Raw genomic sequence first — 23,747 nt, 5'->3', positions numbered from 1 at the left:
ATATTAGAACAGAGTTCAATGATATAGGAAAGTACCTGGATAAAAATCCCCTTGCGCAAACATGTCAATCACATAGCGACAGAATGCATATTGATCTAACAGAGCAAAAAGGAAAAGAAGAGTAATGAAGAAAGTAAATTTAGAATGTAATTTGTATTTAACAGTGAATAAAGTTTGGCAGCACAAAGATATCTCAGTAGCCTTTTCATAGGTAGTCTTACTTATTACATATTTATGGTTCTTTCCTGACCTTCAAGTGATTCACATGTTCAGAAAGTGACAATTTCTTGTCCAGATCTAATTCAAAACCTCTAGCCAAGAACTGCAGAGCTTCCAGTGTCCCAGAGCTAGCACCTCTTTTTTCCTGGATGGCTTTGCTTGCCATGTAGCTTAACCCCATGCACAAGTACAATGCAAACTGCTGCCTGGCCATACATCTCATAGACTTTTCATCATCTGTGAAGATCAATTTGACAGACAGCTGATAAAAAATGTAAAAAAAAGATTTTGTATCACAGTATTTTGTTAATATGTTTTTAACCATATAATAAATACGTATATTTAGTAAATGGGAATATAAAAAGAACTCTGTATACTTACATTCCTATAGAAACAAGGTTTTCCACAGAATTCTACTGTTTCATTACAGCATCATTTTCCAAACACTAATCTTTACAAATATATATATGTATATGTTAAATATATATATATATATTTATATATATATATATAAAAACTATACTATTCAGAAATTAAGGCTTCTGAATCTAAATAAAATGCTGACTCCAGAAGTGATGATTGTCTATTGACTTCTATACATAAGCAGAGATGGAGAACTTAACAAAAATTTCTAACACTAAGAATGGTGAGGAAAGTTTATCAGCTTTAACTGAGTACAAAAGTATTTCAGTATTGCTGGATTTTTCAGTAGATCAGATAAAACAGCTTGTTGCTCCAGTGGACTCTAAGGGGCATTTGCTTTGAAAGCTAATGTTGATGTCTAAATACCAGCTCTGGTTAGCTAAGTTAGTTCTCAGTTGTCCTTGAAGCATATTCATCCATCTGTCCAAGACTCTTTTAGCACAGTTCCAACACTGTAGAAGTTGCATCTCTCTCTCCACCTCCTGTGGCATCTCTGTCCTACTCACTTAGAAAGTCACTTGTTTTCCCTCTCAGCAACTCCAAAATAAAATTATGCTGGCTTTGGAATAATTAAAATTTTTAAAATGGCATTGCTGTTACATTTAAATGCAAAATGCAGTTCCCAAGTATGTGGCACTCGTTATATTATGGACTTTCATGCACAGTTCACTTCTACATCAGTATCACTTGATGCTGAGGCATTTATGTGACTGCTGCTCTATTACGTTGACTGATACAGCAGTCCTTGGATGAACAACTACAGCTCTCAAGTCATTATTTCCTATGCAGATGTAGAACTTAGGAAAGAGTTTACCAACTCAACAAATATCCAAACACTTTTTCTAGTTGAGAGAAGCCTAGGCAGCTCTATTGTGTTAGTGAGATGGCAAGGGTAATACAAGTCAGGATTGTAAAGCCTGGGGCAAAACTTTCAGCATGTACAGAGGGCTGTGGCTGTAAACACTGCCCTTAAAACCTCTAATGAATATTTGTAATTATCTTTCATATTTGGGAATTCAAATTTATCATTCTGGCTGGCTCTAACTTTGGATTCCATCCTTAAGTCTACAGTATTGGCCCTAAATCTATATATTATTCTAAAAAAATTAAAATAACAGCGTGTATGTGAGAAAACATGTACAGATCTGTTTTCTTGAGCCCACCTAAAGCTACTGAAGTCAGCAAAGTGTTTGCACGGACTTGGACACTCTTGCAATAGGGCCTCAGTGAGTATTTATAAATAAAATGGAGCAACACCAATACTTAAGCCCAGAAAGCAAATGGCTGGGCACAGTTCTTGCGCAAAAAGCTGATTTGTCTTAGTTCTCTTTTGGCAAAACAAACTGCCTCTATCCTTGCTGACTCTTGGGAAGATTTCCTGCAACATTTGGAGCATTGTACATAGGACTTTTAGAGGATATGGGATAAAACTATGGTAGGGGAAAACATCCATGGCAGACCATAAGCCTGTGCTGGTTCTATTCGAGTTGTGATGTAGACATAGCATGAGGCTCTAGAATCACACCATTTAATTGATATTAAAATAATCTATTATTTAATAGTAGTACAGACCAGAAATAACCAAACTGTGTTGTTGATTATATTTTTGTTGTTGTTGTTGTGATTTATTTTGGATTTATTTTATTTTGCTTTGTAGGAATATAATTTGAATAAACTTAAAAAAAATCCTTAACCTTGATTGTATTTTAGAAAAAAGATTTTGTATTAATTTTTTCCTCATATTATTTCTTTAGCAACTCAACACAAAAAAATGGGATTTATAAAAGAAATTAAAGGCAGATGTGAAACTCTCAATAACAAAAATATAATTTCTATATGGCATAGCAAGGTGCACTATAACATCCTATTTAAGTTCATAGGAATGCTACCAATCAGTAAAGACTGAAATCTAAGGAATTTTAAATTAATATGATTTTCCAAGTGTCTCTTCATGGCTAAAAATCCATTTTAATCTAAACTCCTGTATTAAGAGGAAAATTTCACACTTTATTTTTCACCTATAACTCCAGAATGATGGCAAAAAAATATTCATATAAGTACTAATAAATCATGTCAAAATTTGGGACTAGATTCTTAATGATAAATGTACTCACAGATGTTTCTCTTGTTGGGCTTAGTGTGATTTACCCGGGGAGATGACCTATCTTTTTTCGTTTTAATTTCAGTACTAAATGATGCAACAACTCTTTTGTGATCACTGCTATATTTTTTGCATTGTTTCAGATAAGCTTGCAGAACTACTCCCTTGAGCAAGTAAACGTAAAGATTGCAGGATCAGGAGATCTCTGCAAAACTGCATCGACTTTTAAATTATATTCACCTTGGGTCACAGTGGGACTGAAATATAAAAATGAATTTTTTAGAGTATCCAGCTGTGCAGCAGTGGCTTATGGTGGAAAAAGGAATCTCGACAGTAGGAAATGAAGCTTTCACTAGATGTGTGTAGGCCTGTCTTCAGTGATAAAGGCAGTTGAAGAGGCTCCTTCCTTCCTCCACTCCAGCTGCTTATTCTCATTTTCACCTGCTGGGATGCCGTGCACAGTCACTGGGGTCACACTCTAAAGCAGACTTGCAAAGTGATCTGTTAATGTTTGATGTCAAGATGGATCATTTTGCTAATATTTATCAGCTAAAGTTGTTGGGAATCCCACTAAAACAAAGCAAAAACAAAAAAAACCCCACCACTATTCTACTGATTTTTGTAATCTCTGATCCCTACTTAAAATATTTTGTTGTCATCTGCACAGCATTTCTTTTTGAGAGCTTTATCCTGAACAGTATGGAGAGGCTCCCACTGTGCACTGAAACTCTGCCAGAGAAAACAAAAAAATTAAAAGAGATTTTGACCTCCCAAGTGAACTGAACAATTTGCTGAACTTTGTTCTTGGTCACAGCAATCAGTGTGGTAGATGCTGCTTTGATTCCATGCCTCATAGGTCCTAATATTTCAAGTAAAAGAGAAAATTAACTGGAATACAAATAAACATTAAAAAATACTAGTTCAGCACACTATGCATATCAACAAGTGGGCTATCTCAAACTCTCTCAGTTTTCTAGAAAAATATAATTTAGGCAATTCCTGAGGGGTCCAGAGTGATAGTTATGAAACTTTGAGAGAATGTGATGAGGCACACTCAGATATCCAGACAGGGATGGCTTCTTTGATGCTGAGGCACAAACTTTATCTGTTAGCTGTTATCTGTGGTTAACAGCTGAAAGGATCAGACAGGTGCACTGTGCAACACTGAGCTGCCTCTTCCAATGCCAGAATGATCCCATGGCTGCAGTGTGGCAGCCATAGGATGTGTTTCATACAGAAACCAGGTCCTGCTGCCTTCATTCATACAGACTTGTACCTAGTGCTGTGGAAATGCCACAGGGAAATCAGGGGACCATTCTCAGTGCAACCTGAGACCCAGGCTTACTCTGACAAAGTTAACACCTTGTTAACTATATCATGTCAATGCACGTTGATTCTTTGTTTTATCACTTAATTTATTCCTTTTACCAAAGTAATAACATTTCTTTCCTTTTTGGAAGGAATTTGAAAGCTGTTTACACTAAATTATATCAGGCAGGTATTTCATTATGCTGTACAATACCTGACAACCTGACAGTGCCTCATACAATATGATGTTAGATAAATTATTACACCACTGTGGCTGCTTTCATTATGGTTACAGAGGACATATGCAGATGTGGAAACAAACCAGGATTCCCAATAGGTCATTGGACAGTCTGAATTTTCAAAAATAACTCTGCTTGCAATCTACTACATTAGATGCTACTGAACAAATCCATGAAGTCTCAGACCTATCTGAAGAGAAATTGGTCCTTGGTAAAGAAGTATTTAAATTAAAATGAAACTTTAGTCATGAAAAACTTGAGAACCTTCTGATTATAAAAATTAAGCTTATTTTATTTTCTGTAGTCACGTCCTAGGAGTGTGAGGTTTGTGTGGAATTTATTTGTACTGCACTTTTGTTTTTCATGGGTGGACTTTGGTCCTTGATAGATTTAACTCCATTCTCTCTCTTTCTTCCCTACTACCTTTTTAGGATCTTCATCTGCTTCCTCCTCATTTTGTTTACCTTTCTTGTCCGATTTAGTTACAGTCTGAAGAGCTTTCTCCTCCTTAACTTTCGTTTTGGCCTTTATTAGCCCAGTTTCTGTTGTTTTTGTCTCTGCCTGCTTCACCTTCTCTGCCGTCTTTGCTTCTCCTTTTCCATCCTTCACTTCCTTTTTAACTTTTGCTTCCACTTTAGTGCTCTTTACTTTCTTCTCCTCTGCAGGTAATAAAGAAAAAGCTTTCAGTGTCATTCTCTGCCCCCAACATAATATTCAGTGCCATTTACTTTATACCGTGCTATTAATAATGAGCATTTCTTCATTATTTACTGCTTGGTAAGATCTGATGAAACCTATAATCCCCTCAAACCAGGGAGAATTAAACAGAAATATGAGATCCAAAGAGGTTTTATATAAGATATTAGATATTAGATATTAGATATATAATATACAATATATAATATATAATATATAACATATAACATATAACATATAACACATATAACGTATATAACATATATAACATATAATATTATTTTATATATAAAAATATAATTTCAATATATTGAAATATAGTGCTATACCCCATATTTGGCTGACACTAAATATAATAGAATATGCCAAATAATAAGTGTTTCTACTATAATAGGTTTTAGGGTATAAACTAAGGAGGAACACGCTGGTCATTAAGTAAACAAATATGGGAAGTACTATCTGAACAAATTTAGACTTCAGCGTTTAATTCTGTTGTAAGCTGGAAAAATAATGTGTGGTTATTTTTAAGGGTTGCTTTCATGAATCAATTCTAGGTCTCAGTCCAAGAACTTTTGAGTTCTTGAGTCTGATCAGCCCCAGTTCTGGGGGCTGAAAGTCTGAGATGCCCTTCAGGAGAGTGAGGAGGTTTCCAAGGAAAGTTGCCAAACAGTAAATACTGTAATTATAAATGTCAGTAGTTGAAGCTACAGAGCTTGGTGAGACCCAAAGCATACTTTCCACTTTTATGTGTCAGCAACTTTTTCTCACCTGAGCCATGCATGCTCCCAATATGTATGTTTTTAGTTCACTCCAGTGGAAAATCCAATAGTAGTATAAACTACCACTGGATATGTTTTAAATTAATCTGTTTAGTGCAAAGTTCATACTCTTGGTTTCTTCATAGATCTAAATTGCCCTTGAGGCAAAACTTGCATGCTACCAAATATCTGTTTTCTGTAAGAGTCTAGACTTCTGTTAAACCACTGAGATGTTTAAACTGATTTTATCAATATGTAAGCTGAAATATCTGACTACTGCAAACCAGAATTCAGATAATTATATAAGAGCATTTCTCCCAGTCAAACACAGGTATTTCCAGCTAGTGGAGAATTAATATCCTGAGCTAGTTGTAGTGAAAATGTATGTCAGATCTCTTGCAGGTAGGCTTACTTGTTTTCAGTGAAATGGTGGTTCATACTTTTATTCTTAATTTGAAATTTCAACAGATTTTGAAAGAGGTCAAGCACAGAATTAACTCCAGGATGTTCTACAGACATTTTAATTCTGATTATATATTAATTTAATTTTAATTTCATGTAGCTGATTTTTCACGCACATTTGTAATCTCTGCTTGAATAAAATAAAGTTTTTTATTTCAATGTCAATTGAAAGTGCATTTCAATGTCAACTCAGTTTAAAAAAATGTAGTACAGAAAAATAAATACCTTTGGGAGGAGGTTTCTTTTCAGCTTTTTCATGTCTTTCAGGTGCATCTTTTTGAGTTACTAGAAATAAGGACAACTGTATATTAGGGGAAAAAACTCACAAAGAAAACATTGCCAAAACACATTATCATTGCTGGAAATTTCACATTTTCTTATGATTCCTATTTTTCAGTTTTCAAAATTCTTGTTTTCAGATTCATATAGTGGGGTAAAAAACTTCAAAATATCTTTTGGGGCTCCCTTAGCAGAGGACAAGTGAGCCACACAAATCTGAAGCGCCCTAGGGAATGTTTTTACTGCATATTCCAGATGAAACAAACTTGCTCATGTCATGTGCCAAGCAGACACGGACTTGGCCTTGTGCTCCAGCCAGCAGGAAGCCATGTGGCTGTGTTTGTCTTACAGAAAGGTGTTTTTCTTAGCTTGGGCTCATTGTCTACAAGCACAGCCATAAGTCTGGCGCTCACTTCAGAGCCCAGCTTGAGTGAGTTCATGTCTGCATAAGATACACTGTGCAAACACACACAAGACTGTGCTACAGAAAGGCTGCTGGAGTTTTATGCAGACCTCTATCTTTGCCCTCTGGGTCACTATCAAGACAGAATTCCAGAACAAACCAGCCTTGAGAGTTAATTACATTTCTTTCAGCTGATAACTACATAATAGCAACATCCTCTCTAACTGAATTCCATCCTGGAATTCCAGCCTGTAGGAGGCATAATTGATATTTAGACTGGGTTTTATTTTTTTTAAGATGTTTTTAGACAGTGTGTTTAAAAAACACTCATGTCACTGAGGTTTTCTGGAGCCTTTAACAGAGTCTGAGGAGTTACCTTGCATCTTTGCAATGAGCATAAAGAAAACCTGTTGACTGTGTGGGAAGTAGCCACACGATTTTCAGTATGTTCATTCCCCAGAGCTGGCCAGGACCTGAATATTTTCATTTCCTAGCTACTGCAAGTGGTCGAAATAGCCCCTCTGATGCCATAGGGACTCACGGCAGGGAACCTACCCAAGAGAGGGCAGCATGGCTATGTCACACTGCAGCCACAGATCTCCACAGCTACAGTGTCCAAATTCTTCATAAAATTTTCCAGCCAGTGACTGGAGTCATGGCTGCTATTAAACACATTAAGGCTCTAAGTGATTATATGGTTAGCTAGCAGAAGATAAATGGGTAAAGAGGCTGGCTGCTTATTAGGACTATCTCAGTGATTCTTGGAAGTTATTTGCTTTTCAAATCAACACAGACACTATGGGCATTTATTTTCTCTGGCTTACTTCAGCATGATTTCATTTTATGAAAAAAATCCCACACTTTCAAGCTATACACTGAAAGTAGAAAAAAATGAACAGTATCCCTTTAAAAGAGAGTCTGGACCATGCCTACCCTTCAAAGTTTTTTATGGCTTTAAGTCTTCATTCTGCTTGCTTTCTTTCTCTCTTCACTTTTACTTTTTTGTTTTACATTGCTCCTCAGACTACGGCCAAGTAAAAAAAAAAAAGGATGATTTGTATATTTGTATCTATATTATCTGAACATATTCAAATTAAACCTAGTTAATTCACACTTCTCAATGTCAGGAGATTAATCTCAATGCCATAACAAACTGATATGAATATATGTTGCATAGTATTTCTTCAAGAGTTAACTGAGTAAAATAAAAAGAGACAAAGACAGAAACTGAACTTCATTACAGAAATATCTGCCACAGAGAAATATCTAACCTCAGAGAAAAACATTCAAATGTCAAGCAATAATAAATGTTAGTCTTTAAAAATGGCATAATAGGGCAAGGTGGTTGGATTTTTAAATTTCCCTGTCCAAACCACAGCCAAAGATGGAATTATTCACAAGAATAGTGAAAATCACCCCTCACATATCTATTATATTGCTTCAGAATATATATGATAATTATTAGATATGTAAATCTTGACCAAAGCTAGTGGTGCCATAGAAGACAGTGCAAATAACATACTGAAATTAAAATGTTATTGAAAAAAATAAAGGCAAGAAAATGAAATTCTATTTTTGGATATAATGGAAGACCCAGACTGAGAGACAGCAAATACTTTTGCATTAGGTCTGCATCAGGTTGAAAGCTAATGCACAAGAGAAAACCTTCTTTGCAGGCAAACTACTGAATCCCTTTGTGGAGAAAAAAAGCATCAGGGAATGTAAATAAAATAGTCATAGGTTTCACTCTTTAGCTGTAAGAATGACTTGTAGTAAACTCTGTGCATAAAAACAGGAGAGTAAAGCAAAAAAAAAAAAATATGCTAAGCAAGATTTCACTCAGGGGTTGATCAAGACCCACTCACACAGAAGTGACAACACCCAAAAAATGTATTTTAAATACTTATCTCCACATTCTCCCAAGATTTCAAGCACTAAAATTGTACAGCTTTTAATGATTATCCACAATACCTTTAGACAGTGCTTTCTTTTCTTGTTTTTCTGGCTTTTCAGGTTTCTCTTTGTGAACAGCTAGAAATAAAACCAATAATCTTAATGGTCATTAAAAAAAAAAAAAAAGAAGTTGCATTTAAATGAGAAAAAGAATCAAGAAACACAAGTGGGCACCATGGTTATGCATGCAAAGAATGAGGAAGATTGATTCAGCTGCTGCTGTTTGTTGCTGATGCCAAAATATGGGATTGGAACGTCCAAAAACTCATCTTCCATCACTGACATCTTTGCCACTGGCTGGAGGAGCAGCAGGCTTTCTAGCTCCACTATAATCCCATGAAAGAAGATAGTCAAGAAGAGTCAACATATTGTTTACTGGTTTTCTCTCTTTAATATATTTATATACTGCAATTTATTAGTTTGTTTTGGTTTATTGTTATATTTAGCTTTCTTGCTTATTACTCTGGTTAATTTCTGAAGGATTTTCTGAACTCCACAGAACAACTTTTTCCAGCTATGAATGATTAAGCACTATAATTAATTACAAATCTAATTGCAGTGACATTATAACTAATGTTCTTTGGGGCTTTTTGTTTGCTTTTAATTTCCACCTTACAAATTGAAATTAACTGCTCTGTAGTTTCTGGATTTCTGGCTCAGGTTTCAGACTACACCTGAGTTGTGTGGTAGTCACTGAGTGGTGGGCAATCTGAAATATTCTCCTGTGTGGGCTCTGATTTGCTAATTTTTTGTGATTAATGTTTGCACAGTAACTTGTCCATGGGTGTGTAGAACTGATGCTTGCATGGGCTGATGTGCCCTGAGGTGGCCTGTGGGGATCATGTGTGCGAAAACACTCAGTTCCCTGTTTGAGTACAGCGTATGAGATCATCCTAGGAGCACAAAAACATATGCATGAGCATTGAGCTGGTGTGTAAAAAGAAAGAAAGAATTGGGGAAGATAAAACAGTGCTAGACACCTATCTATTGGGAGTAGCTACTGGAAGAATTAGTTCTGGTGTACTCAGTGGCTATGCAATGGCCCTATGTAGTAGTCTATTTCAAATGCTTTTTTTCCACATGGCCTTCCCGATTACCTCTGTGAATGGGCTGTCAGGTTTCTTTTTCTTGGATGACCACAGTCTCTTAGCAACCATTCTTATTGCAAGTGTTGGAAATACTCAGTGATTATCATAAGATTACACTAATCCAGAGCACAAAATAGATTATCTTCCTTCCCCAGGAAAAAAACCACAAAAAAACCAAATATATGCAGAAGGAATATTAAATGCTACTAATTGTGTAAGACTGTAAACCTTTTTATTATTTCATTATTTTTTATTCATAATATTTTATAACGCTTTTTTTTCTTCAATCAAAGGCATACATAAATGGGAATTGAGTAGAGAATTATCCTTGGGGTACCTCCAAATGTAAAATAAATTCTGACATTAAATAATTACCTGCATTCCTTTCCTTTTTTTCAGGTTTTTCTTGTCTTTCCAGTTTGTCTTTACTTGTCACTAGGAAAGAAAGAAAGCGTTATATATATCCTTAAAAAAAGAAAAAAGAAAAAAAAAAGTAGAAAAAAATAAGAATCCAAAACAATTTCACCAAGATGAGCTTTAGGATACTAAGTGGCAGAGCTGCCCTGTGCATATTTTCACAGCACACATCATACTAGAGGGGTGTGAGCAGCCAACTCTGGCTAACAAGTTACTGCCATGGTAACATGCCTCAGCTGTTTCCTGCATAACATCATCTCTTGCAATCGTCTGTCAATTCCAGAAGAATTTCAGAAAACTGCCACTTACTAAGGCACAGCTCACAGTGAATGCTGCTGCCTGTGATAGAAAGAGGGCTTCACCTTGGCCGCCCATACTCTGTCAGACACAGGTTGTAAAAACCCTGGAATCAATCTCGGAGCATAAGAGAGTCACATGTGCAAATGATACATCTGTGACTCTCCAGCTGGCTTGAAATGGATAACCAGCAATGGATATGGACAGCTAGTAATGGATACAGATAGCTAGTAATGGACACTAGCTGAGATCAGTCCCTGGCAATGATGATCTCAGAACCATAATTAGATACCCAGTATGTGCAAAGTAAAACTAACATTATGACAGTGGAAACTGCATTATGCTATCCACTTGTTCATAGAACGTTTTCCAATTGCTTTTCTTAGGATTTTATGCTTTAATTTTCTAGAAAATGGAAAATAAGCACGTGCATTTTAGAACACTCCTGTAAGAACAGCTGTGAAAATGCAAGCCTAGATTAAGTCTAACTCCTGTGGAGATTTCATCCAAGTTTAGTACAACCTCTTTTGTCTAACATGAGGAGATAAGAAACTTCTTTAACAATACCATGAATTCCATATGTAACTGAACATAAAAGAGGACTGGTAGACAATATTCAGGCTTCCACATTTTTAGGTAATATAGTGATGAAGCACATGAGAACATGGCTGACATCTCTGACCAAGACACTGCTAATCTGTGACTGCTAAGTGACTGAGACACTTCTAATGTGTCATTAAATAACTTTCATAAACTTCATCCCAGAAGTTGATAATACATTAGAATAGGATGCTATTTATACTTTCCGTTATCTTGATCTTGAAAAGGCAATGAATTTAATGCAGAAAATAAGCAGCAAAAATACAAAGATGCAGCCTCTAGAGTCTTCCACTTCACTACAATGAAATGGACCTTAGAAAGACACACATTCATAGTCTTGGTTTTGAAATTTGATGTACAGTCTGAAAGTAATGCTTATTAGTACTGTGAATACAGAAAATCTCTATACACATTAGTGTTTCCATAGCAGTTTTGGTGATAGTTCACTAAATAAAACTAATAGTTCACTTCAAGAAAAAATACAATTAGGTAGAAAAAATATTAATAGGATTAATGGCAAGCTGAGACACTATAATTGTCATTTTTTTTCACTGGCTATCTGAGTTTGACTGGGACAATTTTTCTCCTTTTTTCTAAGAAACTTAATAAAACTTTAAATATAATTCTCCTGTGAAATCAAGTTGAAGAGTTTCCCAAGTTTTCCACATTATGACAGAAATCTTAAAGATAAATTCATATTTTAATATGGGACATTATTGCCTTTGCTTTGGCATTTTTCCAAATCCCAGAAAAAATTTCCCATGTTATCCCCATTTTATTTTCTCCTAATAATTATTCATCTTAACAGACACATCCATTTATATGCCTGCCATTAACTTCTAAGTCTTGTTAGCTCAAGGCACATTGAATTACTTATATGAAATGGAAAAGCTCCAATCAAAGACCATTAGAAAAGCCTAGTCAAGCACAGCTTTCAGGAGGTGCACGCTCACTTGTGCTCTTGGCCTGAATAAGTCTGCTGTGGCTGGATATTCGGTCTTCCCTTTTCTTTTTTGGTAATTTATTATGATTATTGGCCTGTCTGCTCCTCAAGAATGTGTTTCTTCCTCCAGCCCAAGACTTCCTTAGCTATAAGTTAGTGCAAAGGACATGTTCTCAGAAGAATTAAAGCGTTTTCACAAGTAGGTGCACTCCACCAAAATTCTGTTTTGCTAAAATATCCTCATAAAATGCAAAGTAGATGGTGGCTCTTGTAAACCAGAACTAACTCATGAGTTGTGTGTGGAGAATAAGCAGTATCCTGACTCCTACAATAGATCTCTAATTTGTTGTTGGCATACATCACCAGAAAATTATTAAATTCTCTCTAAAACCTCTCCCCAATGTCTCTGAAATGAATCTGGAGGAATTTTTTTTTTTTTCTTTAAAGCAGATTTCCAAAGCAAATATCTGCAGGGACCATATCCAGTATGTTATAATTTACTCATTACATTTTGGTGCAAAGTATTTTCAAGAACAAATAATATGCTTGGATTTATTAAAGAAGAATAAAAAGGACACCTATTTGTGCACTGGGCATTTTTTATATAACTTATTAGTACAGCAAACACTTGCTAATTAATACCTGAATATAATTTCAGCTTTTCTGTACAGTGATGAATTCAAATTTTTTAAAAAATTTCTCTTATATTCTCTTTAAAACTGGCTTTCACCTCCTCCATCCTTAAACATTATTGCCTTAAACATTATTAAACAACCTAAGAGTCAATTAGACAGTTTTGAATCACTGATAAAAAGACAAAGAATATCAAAAGCTGAATACATACCCTTTGGGGGTTCTTTCCTCTCAATTTTTTCTTGTTTTTCAGGTTTGTCTCTGTGCACTGCTACAAATAATAAACAGATAAATAAACCCCAGCTCACAATAAATCTGTGATCTAGATGTATTAAACACACTTATTATCTCATGAAAGTGATCAAGGAAAAGTATTTGAAAACCCAAATAATGGATTTCAGCTCTGAGTCACAGGTACTTGATGATGCATAGACCTTTTAATGTCAATATTTAATTCCAGGTCCAAGAGAAATATTTTCCTTGAATAGGCTTTCAGATATTAGACTATATTTTTCTCAAAGAAGTGATTATTCAGCAACCTCAATCTAATCTGTCCTTTCTCTTTTGGTCCCATTACACAACCACCCTGACTCTAAGATTTCTGACTGAGGAAATTATTTTCAGCCCTTGACAGCATTGCTTTCTATTCTTAACAAAAAACCAGCCAGCATATTGCTTTCTATGCTATTTTTTTCTTTATTTTTAGCCGTCACTTCCGTCACAGGATGGATTAACAAGAAATCATCTCTTTTAATCAGAGTATAACCTCAGGAAGAGCAGCTGTTCATAGCACAACCAACTCCAGGTCCTGCAAGAGGCAGGCAAATATGAGTCCTTATGGACTCTATGGCCCACCCAGGTCTCAAACCTTGCTGTGAAGTGGTTCAATCCCACGTACTAATGATTTTATTCTTAGTAAACCCATACTACTAAAAGAATACCATTTTGTCATTTCAGAGAAAAATTATTTTATTTTCTGTACCCAGGTTTCTGGGAACTAGTAAAACAAATTCTGATTAGAAGACAGTGAGCTTTATAAACAAACACATTATGTTTTTGTATCCATTCATTTCACCAGCTTTGCAGTGAGTGCCATTTCACTAAAGTGCAAGCACTTTTTTGTTGGCTGAGTGTTTCCACATTAAAAAGCAGGTTTTAGTCATTAAGAAAAAATCATCCAAAACATTCAGTAAATTCATTATGCCGTATATGTGTTTGCATTATCCAAAATTAATTTTCAGTCAAAGCAGGTAAATTATTGCTGATAACAAACAGCAGTACAGTTGAAAAAGATTGAAGAGAGATACTTCAAAGCCTTTAAAGAATGAATCTGGACAGTAAATTTACACTAAAAAAATAGGCTGTGAAGAAAGCAGCAACACCAGTGATGTATTATTGAATGAATTACAGACTACAACTCATTCAAATGCTTTAGCACATCTAGGAGCATACCAAGAAAAAAACATTCTCAAAACTGAGTATTTTTTGCAGAAACTGTATCATACTTTTACATCTTGCACTTGTATTAGCAGATTTTGGCTTTATGCTAAACACTTTTGTCAGTTTTGGCTGGACCAACAGCACAATTTTGGAAACAACAGCTCTGTGATGGTCAATGAGAGTGAAACATGAGCTTCTTCTGCACATTCAGACAAAAGCTCTTATAGCCTCTGCCAAAAAATACAGCTGAACTATGTAGAATGGACTGATAATCAGAAAGCTTGTTTTTCTCCACAGGATATCTTACTTGAGTAAGAGAGATTATTGTGGGCTTTTAAAAATTTATTGCAGTTTTTCCATAACATTCCCTTATTTCATGATTTGAGAAAAAAACACACAGCAGGAAAACAAACTAAAAAATCCTAAAGACAACAAAACAAACAAAACCCATACCCACACAACAAACCCATAAAATGAGCCTTGAACAACACTAACTGAATTGAACGTCAGTAGACCTGAAAGTAGACAGAAGAATCTAATTTAAATTTGTTTCATATCAAAATGATGTAAACAGCAAAACTATGAAGAAATATTAATATTTGTGTGGACTAAAGCTTAAAACACGAGGGAGGGATCAGTTGGCTCCTTCTTGAGAAAGAAAAGTAACTTGATGTATCTGGGCAGGGAGCCTGGAATGTGGATAAGAAGAGACCAGGCTGGCATAAGCATAAGCTATTTTTCTCTTCCCAATTATAGGCTGAAGGTGATCTCAGTGAAGGTTAGTTTGAGAGCCTTATCCTGTGTGTTGATATCCCCATAGCCTCAGAGGCTGCTAATCTCAGATTGTAATGTTTATCATTACCTCTTATGGGCACTGTCAGAGCTATGGCTTCCCTTATTCGGGAAGGGCAGGTGCTGCCAAAAATTAAAGTGTTCATGTTTCAGGGCTGTGATCACTGGCCATTTTTGACTGTGCAATCACAAGACCAACAAAATCCACTGAAGCTTTTGATCTGACAAATTTAAATCTGATACTTTTTAGCATATTAACTCTCCCCTGAAAGAGAGTTCAACTTCAACAGTCATAAAAGGTCTGTCATAGAAAATACATCACTCTCTACAGATCTTTTTCGTATTGTGTAACTTGGGTATATTTTTCTTTGTAAAGAGCTTAATACATGCCCTTTTTCAAGCCCACAGTTCTAGGTGTAAGCATTAGATTTTAGAATTTGTCAGGCTGGCCATACTGCCATGTTTCTCTGCAACAAATTACAGTTGACTGGATTTTCTTTTCCATATTAAAAAAAAAAAAAAAGTAAAAAAAAACCCCCAAGCATATAAAAATGGTTTTAAGGCTACTTACATACTTTTCAGCCAAAAAATGCTGAAACTAGAACAGTTTATTAATAATAATTTTATTAGCTTTGTGACACATTTTGCAATTACAAGATCACCTCTTTTGTTACTTATGCTACTAGGATGCTGGTGACATCCATAAGAAAAAAATAGACTTAAAAATCAAGTAGATTTATGGCAATTGTGGAAGGTAAGATTTTCTCATAAATTTAAAGAAATTTTCTTGGACTTCCTTGAAAATACTAAAATGTCTTAAGCTCAGACTGAAGTGTTATTAGCACTGAAAAAAAATATAACACCCCAACCTAATTTTCACTAACCTAGATTTTGGAAATTGCTGAAACATTTTTGCATGTCTTTGAATGAAAATTCAGCCTGAGGCAAAAAGATGAACATGGGAAATCTCATCCTAAGTGACTGGAGTATGATAAATTTATAAATAATCTAAAATAGAAGCTTATAATGGAAAATTTTAAGGTAATTTAAAAATGTGTCCCAAACTTATTATTGCTATCTGCTTCACAGAAAAATAAAAATAAGAAGCATCGCAAATATGTAAGAGGATTTTCCTAATCTCAATCATCTTCACAGACTTTATTTGTATCAAATTGAAGACATGGTGAGGGGGGAGGTGATTTAGTTTTTTTTCCATAAAGTTCTCCAACAAAGACATTCCACACTCCAAAACAGAAAGTGCAAAAAGAGATGTAGTAAGACACTACTTCCATGCCTAAGAGAAGCAAAAATAGTTTCCAGCTGAGTAAGTCTTAAGTCTTCTGTTTAGTACAAAGCCAGGTGATGACTGCAGCAAGCATGAAGCAGAGATTGCTCGCTCCAGCTAACAGACTAAGTGCTTGTCTACAGGGCAGCACTCTCAGGAAAGTTAAGATAAATGAACTAATACAATGAAGTTAGAGTGCATTAGTCAGAGAGCATTAAATCTCCGTGTAGATGCTTTCATTCGGAAGTAAAGCAACTTTAGATGAGTTAATTCTTCTTGAAGGAACACTGGAACAAAAAAATAGGATTGGTTTGGAGAGGGGCATAACCTGCCAGGTCCAAATACTTAATTTAAGGAAACTACAGCTATGTTGCTATCTGTACCAAGTTCTCCAGTTTAAAGTTCACACAGGCATAGTTGTTGCTGTACATTGAGAAATCAGGCTAGACAGATTTATCTGTGTATGAAATATGCCCTTTAGTACACTAACTTGTTGAAAATATATAGGTTTCTAGCATACTAGGATTTGTATGGTCTAGCTCTATTTATCTGTTAAGCTGTCTCAAATCTTTGTCTTCCAATTACAGCAATTAACCATCATTATATTGTTTTCTTCCATATCTCACTCCAAGAGCAATGACTTAGTGAAGTGATTTTGGGAAAAGCCACAGTAAATCAACCTTTTCCCATTCCTTCTCAATGCCTGGTTTACTTAGAGCTATTTCCCAGAAATGCAATACAATTCATTTCACTGGTATGATCAGCTTTTCATAAAAATCAGAAAATGTTTTTGGACCTTCCATTAGACAGAATTTCTGTACTTACATATACTTTTATCTCCGTATTTTTATTTTTTTTCTTACTTTTTTGCCAAAACAATGCATAATTAACTCTTATTGGTAATAATACTAACAACAATTATATCACCCTTTTCTTAAACAGGCTCCAGCAGCAACTCAGAGTCCTGCAAAATCGATCTAGAACGTAATATCTAGATGCTCATGAGAATTGTGTGCAAGAAGATAATCAATCCCTTGTGCCTCTGCTGGCTGATCAAGCTCCTGGTCATGCAGTCCAGGTGCCACTGCACTCATGAATTTAATAATATCTCAAACACCAAATTGGAAAGACCCTACTTTGTAGTGAATTTCTGCTTATGTGTACAAGTCATCATGAAATAATTTGATTTCAGAGCTCTTAAGCATAACCAATGGCTTTGTCAAATTGTTTCTCGGAGTATTTCTTCTTTCCAGGATTAAACTTGCTACAATAATTGAAATAGACATCATTGCTAGTAGTTTATCAAAATATTTAATTAAAAGCAGATTTTAGGGCACCAGTTTGCCTGGTTCTCAGTACTGTTTGAATCTTTTAATTTCAGTCACTTCCATCTGGGATTTTTATTCATTATAACCATTCCTCATATTTCAGTTCAATCTTTCAAAAATGAGGCTTATAGATTGAACTCCCTTGTAAATTGTGGGACTTGTACTCAGAGGATTTGACTATTCAAAAATATAATTAAATTACTTTTAAAACTCTAGCGTTCCCACATGTTGGGCAGAAGACAGAAATGTTTTTTTTTCCATTTCCTGCTTTTAAAAATATTCATTTTACTTCTGGATTTTTCCTATGAAAAACAATAAAAGACTGTATTTGTATATATTTCCTGAAGGTAATTTAGAAGGTGACAGTAAAATTCCCTAAGGATTCATGCCTTTATCACAATGTAGACAGAGGCCAGATAGAACATTTTCTTGTAATTGTTCCTCCTATGTACAAGTCACATTGTTGGGATTAAACATGAAAACAAAATATAGAAAAAAAATTGTTTTGTTTTTCAGCAACTGATTGTGTAACTGGAGACTGCATTATCAGGCACATAATAATGAGACTTAGCTAATGAAACCTGAACACTTTTTTTCTGGCATCTTATACTTTCTTTGTTATAATTTCTGCAATGTTAATATTGTTCTGTGTAAAGAAATGCACTTTTGCATAGATGAAATGGAACAGAAGAGGCTGTCTCAGTCAAAATTGCAGCATCATTTGTGGTTTTGTATTACTTTGCTTGAAAAGACCTTAACTACGATCCTTGCTAATGGATCTCTGTTCATTATTACCTGGCTTGCCCAGGTACCCTAAAAAATTCACTTTGATAAAACATGATTTATTAAATAGTTGGGAAACAGTTCTAGTCAGTCCAGACAATCCTGATTAACACAGAACTGGAGGTGAAAAACACTTTGAAAATATTTTACAGATATGTAAAATACTATAAAACCACACTAATACATATAGAAATGAATATAATTGCATAAGGGAGGGTGTATGCATATACACATTTTTAATAAGCCTCTTTCTTGCTTCCCCCTGCCACAATCTAGCTCAGCACTGGTGTTTTAGAGGGATGCTCCTCAAGTTTTATGTGGTCTGGCCCTTATGGAGGAGCTCTGTTAGGCAAAAAAACCCTTCAGATATCCCAGGAAACACCTTTGTTTATACAACCTCTGAAAACCAGTCCAAACCACTTCCTCTGTGGATTTTTGGAAAGTGCCAGTTATAGGAGATTAAACAGTCTGAAAAAGAGCAGGTTCTTAAAATGGAAGTTTTTCTTATCTCTGATACACACCTGGCTCCCTCTTAACTATGACTTCCTAACTTGGATGGCACCCACTGGCCTATGAATTTGCTTTTTTCCTTGCCCAACACACTTCATGCCTTTTGCACCAAAGGAAGTTCATCAACACTCAACTTTCTCGAACCTTTAGTAGAAAAAAGATTTCTGAAAAAGTTTGGGCAGAAGAATGTTATTATGAATGTGCATTTTCAATCTAGTTACACAAGCATAAAATTACAAATTTTTTGTTGATACTTAGGTATACATGAATTTTTGATCATTTGCAGTCTGTGCCAACTGATCTTTGAATGCTTTTGTGATACAGCAGCAATAGTTAACCAAGTTTAAAAGAACCCCAAAATTATGTAGTTAACAAAAGCACTGTATGTTACACAAATGAATGTAGGAAAACAGATAAAAAACAGTTACCCTTTGTTGGTGTTCGTTTTTCAGGTTTCTCTGTCTTCTGTTTTTGAATTTCTGAAAAAAAAATGTGACACAGATTTATAAATATTAAAATAGTTTTCACACACAAAAATATCAGATGCATTCTCATATTAAAAAAAAAAGTTAAAAAGTGCTTAAAATATTATGGCTGCACCACAGCTTTATCACCTGTATAGTCAGATTTATATACAATATATTTCAATTTTATATATTTACACAGACAATATATATGGAAATAAATCACAACATTAACTGTCTTTAATGATTACTTTGTTTTTAATTGAGCCATAAGCTACTTCCAAAGATAAGAATAGGTTTTGCTGATCTGTAATACCTATACAGTAATACATTGGTCATGATTCAGAAAAACATGCTTTTACTAAACATTTTTTTATGTATTTTGATTTTTTTACTAAGATTACTATTTTATGTTTTCCAAATTATCTTTGGAAGGAAAAAAATGCTCTTTTTACTATATTTTCTAAAATTTTTAAAGCTCACATACTGAATTGGTATCTCCAACACACAATAAAACTCAATGCTCTATATAAACTATAGAGATGAAAAGTTCCCATGTTAGTGACTGTTGTCTCAGAGAATGACTCATTTTGATCATGCTGTACACCAAAAACTGAGAACTGTCTTCATAGAGGAGGAAGGGGTACATTATTTATCTGCCATTCCTTTTGAATTAAATTTTTCAGCTGCCATATTGATATTAAATTACTGTTATATACCTCCATATAAATATTTTTTCTACTGTCTTTATTGTGTCAAAACCAGGATAATATAAAAAAAAGGTAAAATGTTGAATTTTCAAAAAAGCAAACCAGAATTAAATCAAATGTTCATAGCCCTCTTTACACACAGTTGTAGAAATTTAAAGGGCATTTATTACAGCTGTGCAATAAAGTCATTAAGACTATACGCAGTGCCTGGTTTATCATATTGTGCATATATTTCCTGCAGTAGGAAACTGCTCTAAAATACTGTATGAAATTAGTTTTCGACAAAAGCAAATGCAAACTTCCTCACTAGACTCTGGGAGATGCCTTCTTGTATTTCAGTGTTACCTGTAGTCTGCAGGGTCTAAATAACAAGAGTACTGACCACAAAATGAATCCAACAGAGGAAAAGTTATGCAAATTATTGCATATCAAGTCTAAGAAGCTACTCTAATACTTATTGAAAACGAGTGAAATATTTCACTTACAACCTTAGTTATTTTCTCAGGATACACATTGCCAAAGAAATCCAGTAAGAAATGGAGCTTTCCCTCCACAGATATTTACGTAAGTCCTTGAAAATAATGAAGAATGTTTTCATTGCATAGTATTTGGTATCTGAAATAATTATTGTGTGTGGTTTGCAAAACCAGAACTACTCCATGGCATCAGGCTAGGTTGTCTTCAGATAGTGAGAATATTCACTGAGGTAAAGAGTAACAAAGGGTAAAATACATCACTTAGTTAGCCAACTATGTATGGAAACATAACTAAGCTAATTATATGATGTCGTTAGGCTAAAAGGAGTTTTTATTCACTTTTCAACTTGCTCTTTTCAGCCCGGGTGTGTAGTTCATTTATTGTTCTATAAACCTCAAAGGGTGAGAGTAGGAAAAAATATACTCTACTGATTTACTGTATTTCAGCTGAGCCTGGATTATTTTTCTTTTAAATATGTGAGGATATTTTATTTCTATCAACTGAGAGAGTCCTGTTGCTTGATTTTCAGACTTTTCCCCACTTGTTTTGCTTAAAGGGCTATATGGTGTAGTTTAGGTAGCATAAATGGTAGGAATGTTGCAAGACAGGAACAGATGGAAGATTGCTCCCTAATTCTGGGCACATCTGAGCAGTTTTCCATGCCACTGTTCCAGGCTGCCTCCAAACACTGACTCAGGGGACTTAGAAAAAGCTGAGTCACTTCCTCTGCATTGCAACATACAGTGGAGACATATCTCACCCACTTCAAGAGGTCACCCTACATATAGAGATGCATATGAATAAATTATATTCTTCAGGCAGAGTCACTTACACAGACACATATTCCTTGCTTGCTTTAAAATGCCTCAGCTCTGCTGCATTTCTACCATGTATTATGTCTCACTACAGAAAAAAGGCCAGTTTTTCTTGAAAAAATAAATATAAAATAAGAATAAATCTGTTATTTCAAAATTTTTTTTTTTTAAAATGTGTTTTAAAATTACTTTTGATTTAGGGAATTTACTGCTAGTTTTACTGGAAAACATGTATAGAGCAATGACTCTAGAGGTGCTTATTAAATCAAACTCACATTGTATCAGCAATGAAGCTTGCTTCAAACAAATATTTCAGTAAGGTGCACAAAAATATACTTTTTAGACAGCCACACTGAAAATCTCATCTAATTTTCTGCTACAATTAGGATACCACAAATCACGAAAAAACATACACAAATTCCTAGAAGTGAAGTACATCTTCTTAACACACAAGTGTGTGCACATATGCTTTTATATACTACAAAGTATCCCATTATTAAGGTCTCTTCACAAACTTCCCATTAGTGTCTGAACCATCATAAAAAATTGTAGCCTGGATCACATTAATTCTGGTACATTACATCCCAAATTTTCCCATACAAATAAATCTAGTCTCAATATAAGCTAAACTGGATCAATTTACAAAACAGAAAATAGTAACTATTTTCTAAATTCAAAGTATTTAAAATCAGGAAACATTAGATTACTAGAGATTTTTTTTGTTGTTGTTTTATGAGAGTTCTGATACTCTCTGCTTCATCTTTTATGACAAATAGCTTTAATTTTCTAGTAATCACATCATATCTTATTGCTGAGTTGACAAAGTGGTTGTAATATCATAGAAGACTTACATGGGCAGTTTAAAGCATGTAATTTATCTCTATCAATGTGACACATTGTTAATAAATCCTAAATATTACGAATTCATGTTTAGAAAAATGACAGAATCAAGCAGCAGCAAGGATAATCTTTGTCACCACAGCAACCATCCAGATTCTTTATGAGATGACAGCACAGTTTATAAAATTATTGTAAGGAAGTATGTATTTTAAAAACTGTATTTCATTGTTTGTTTTCTTAAATTATTAGGCAGACATGAAAAATTATCTTTCCCCTTGTGTTGTTTGGATTTTGACTAGATAAGTATTTCCTTAAATGTGGATACTGTTTGATGCTAATTTCTCTAGACTTCAGGTCTTGTACAGATAAACAGAACATGCATAGTGATTATTTTAAATAACTCCAAGAAGGAAAGCTAGGAATCTTCTCACTGACCATTTCAAGATGCTGAAAGGAGACATGCTCAACTATATTGCTTCAGGCTGATTTACCTATGTCCTGTTGACCCAGAACAGACCTTGACAGTCAGCTGAGGGTCAGTATAGCAGGAAGCTTTACTGGAAATCCCTGCTGAACAACAGAGTCTGGGCAGCAGCTGCCCTACAGCTCACCCAGCTAATTTTCATCAACAGCAGTTGACAGTGTCCAACAAGAGCACAGCACTGGCTGTGGACTCCAGCTCCAGGAAGATCAGGATTGGAGAAAATCATTTCAGTCCCTTAATCTGTGTGAACTAACGGGTCAGCACTGTGCATATTCACATTGGTTTGAATGGAGAGCACAGCCCCTCATGCTAGGGCATGAGGAGATTCTCCTGGTTCCCTTCCTTGTCTGCCTTTGTGTTTCTGATTTTGATTTTTTGTTACGTCCTTTTTTATAACATAGTGAAATGGATAGCATTATTCTCAGCTATTTCATTTTTATTGTGTTATAATAGCATCTATGAGCCTTAGCCTACTTGAATTGCTTTAGGTACCACATGGAGCTCTAACACAGTATAAATATCTCATCTCTATAACACAGGAGTTCAGACTTTGAGGGACACATTTCTTCTCGTACTGGGAAAGCACAGCCTTGCATCTTGCTTCATTAGAGGATAAAATGGTGAGTAGCATTCTGGCATTGTTAGAACAGCACCTACACCTCATCCTCTGAGTTTCCATCTTACAGATGAAATATACCTTTAAAAAAACCCCCAAAACCATTTTAAAAGTGTCAATGATATAAGAGACAAAGTGAGAAAAAAAAAAGAGTCCCCATTTGAAATGCAAGAATGCTTTACCTAAGGTAACCCAGGAAGTCAGCAAAAGAACTGGGAGTTTACCTCTGAACCTGACATTCAGCATCACCCTCCATGCTTAAAGCCCTCCTGTTTCTACTTAAATACTGCAGCGAAAAAAGAATGCAGTTTTGATGTATCTAGTATTTTTAAGGTATAATTAAGCAGATTGAATTTTCTATGAAATGAGAACAGATTTTTTTTC

The 23,747-nt window shown here is 34.9% G+C and overlaps 1 protein-coding gene across 1 annotated transcript in view; it reads right to left on the bottom strand.

Moving 5' to 3' along the window:
• Positions 1–23,747, bottom strand: part of TRDN (triadin) — a 143,064-nt gene that overhangs the window by 66,047 nt on the left and 53,270 nt on the right. Inside the window, exons 6-12 of the mRNA XM_033512927.1 lie at positions 19,386–19,436; positions 13,031–13,090; positions 10,305–10,364; positions 8,860–8,919; positions 6,432–6,491; positions 4,755–4,949; positions 36–95 (exon numbers count right to left, since the gene is read on the bottom strand). Of these exons, the coding sequence (XP_033368818.1) occupies positions 36–95; positions 4,755–4,949; positions 6,432–6,491; positions 8,860–8,919; positions 10,305–10,364; positions 13,031–13,090; positions 19,386–19,436 (546 nt within the window). The remainder of the gene's footprint in view (positions 1–35; positions 96–4,754; positions 4,950–6,431; positions 6,492–8,859; positions 8,920–10,304; positions 10,365–13,030; positions 13,091–19,385; positions 19,437–23,747) is intronic.

Source organism: Parus major, chromosome 3, assembly GCF_001522545.3.
Source record: "Parus major isolate Abel chromosome 3, Parus_major1.1, whole genome shotgun sequence".
Lineage (NCBI taxonomy): Eukaryota > Metazoa > Chordata > Aves > Passeriformes > Paridae > Parus > Parus major.
Note: the sequence above shows the minus strand (reverse complement) of the source record. Positions and strands in the feature narration are given on the sequence as shown.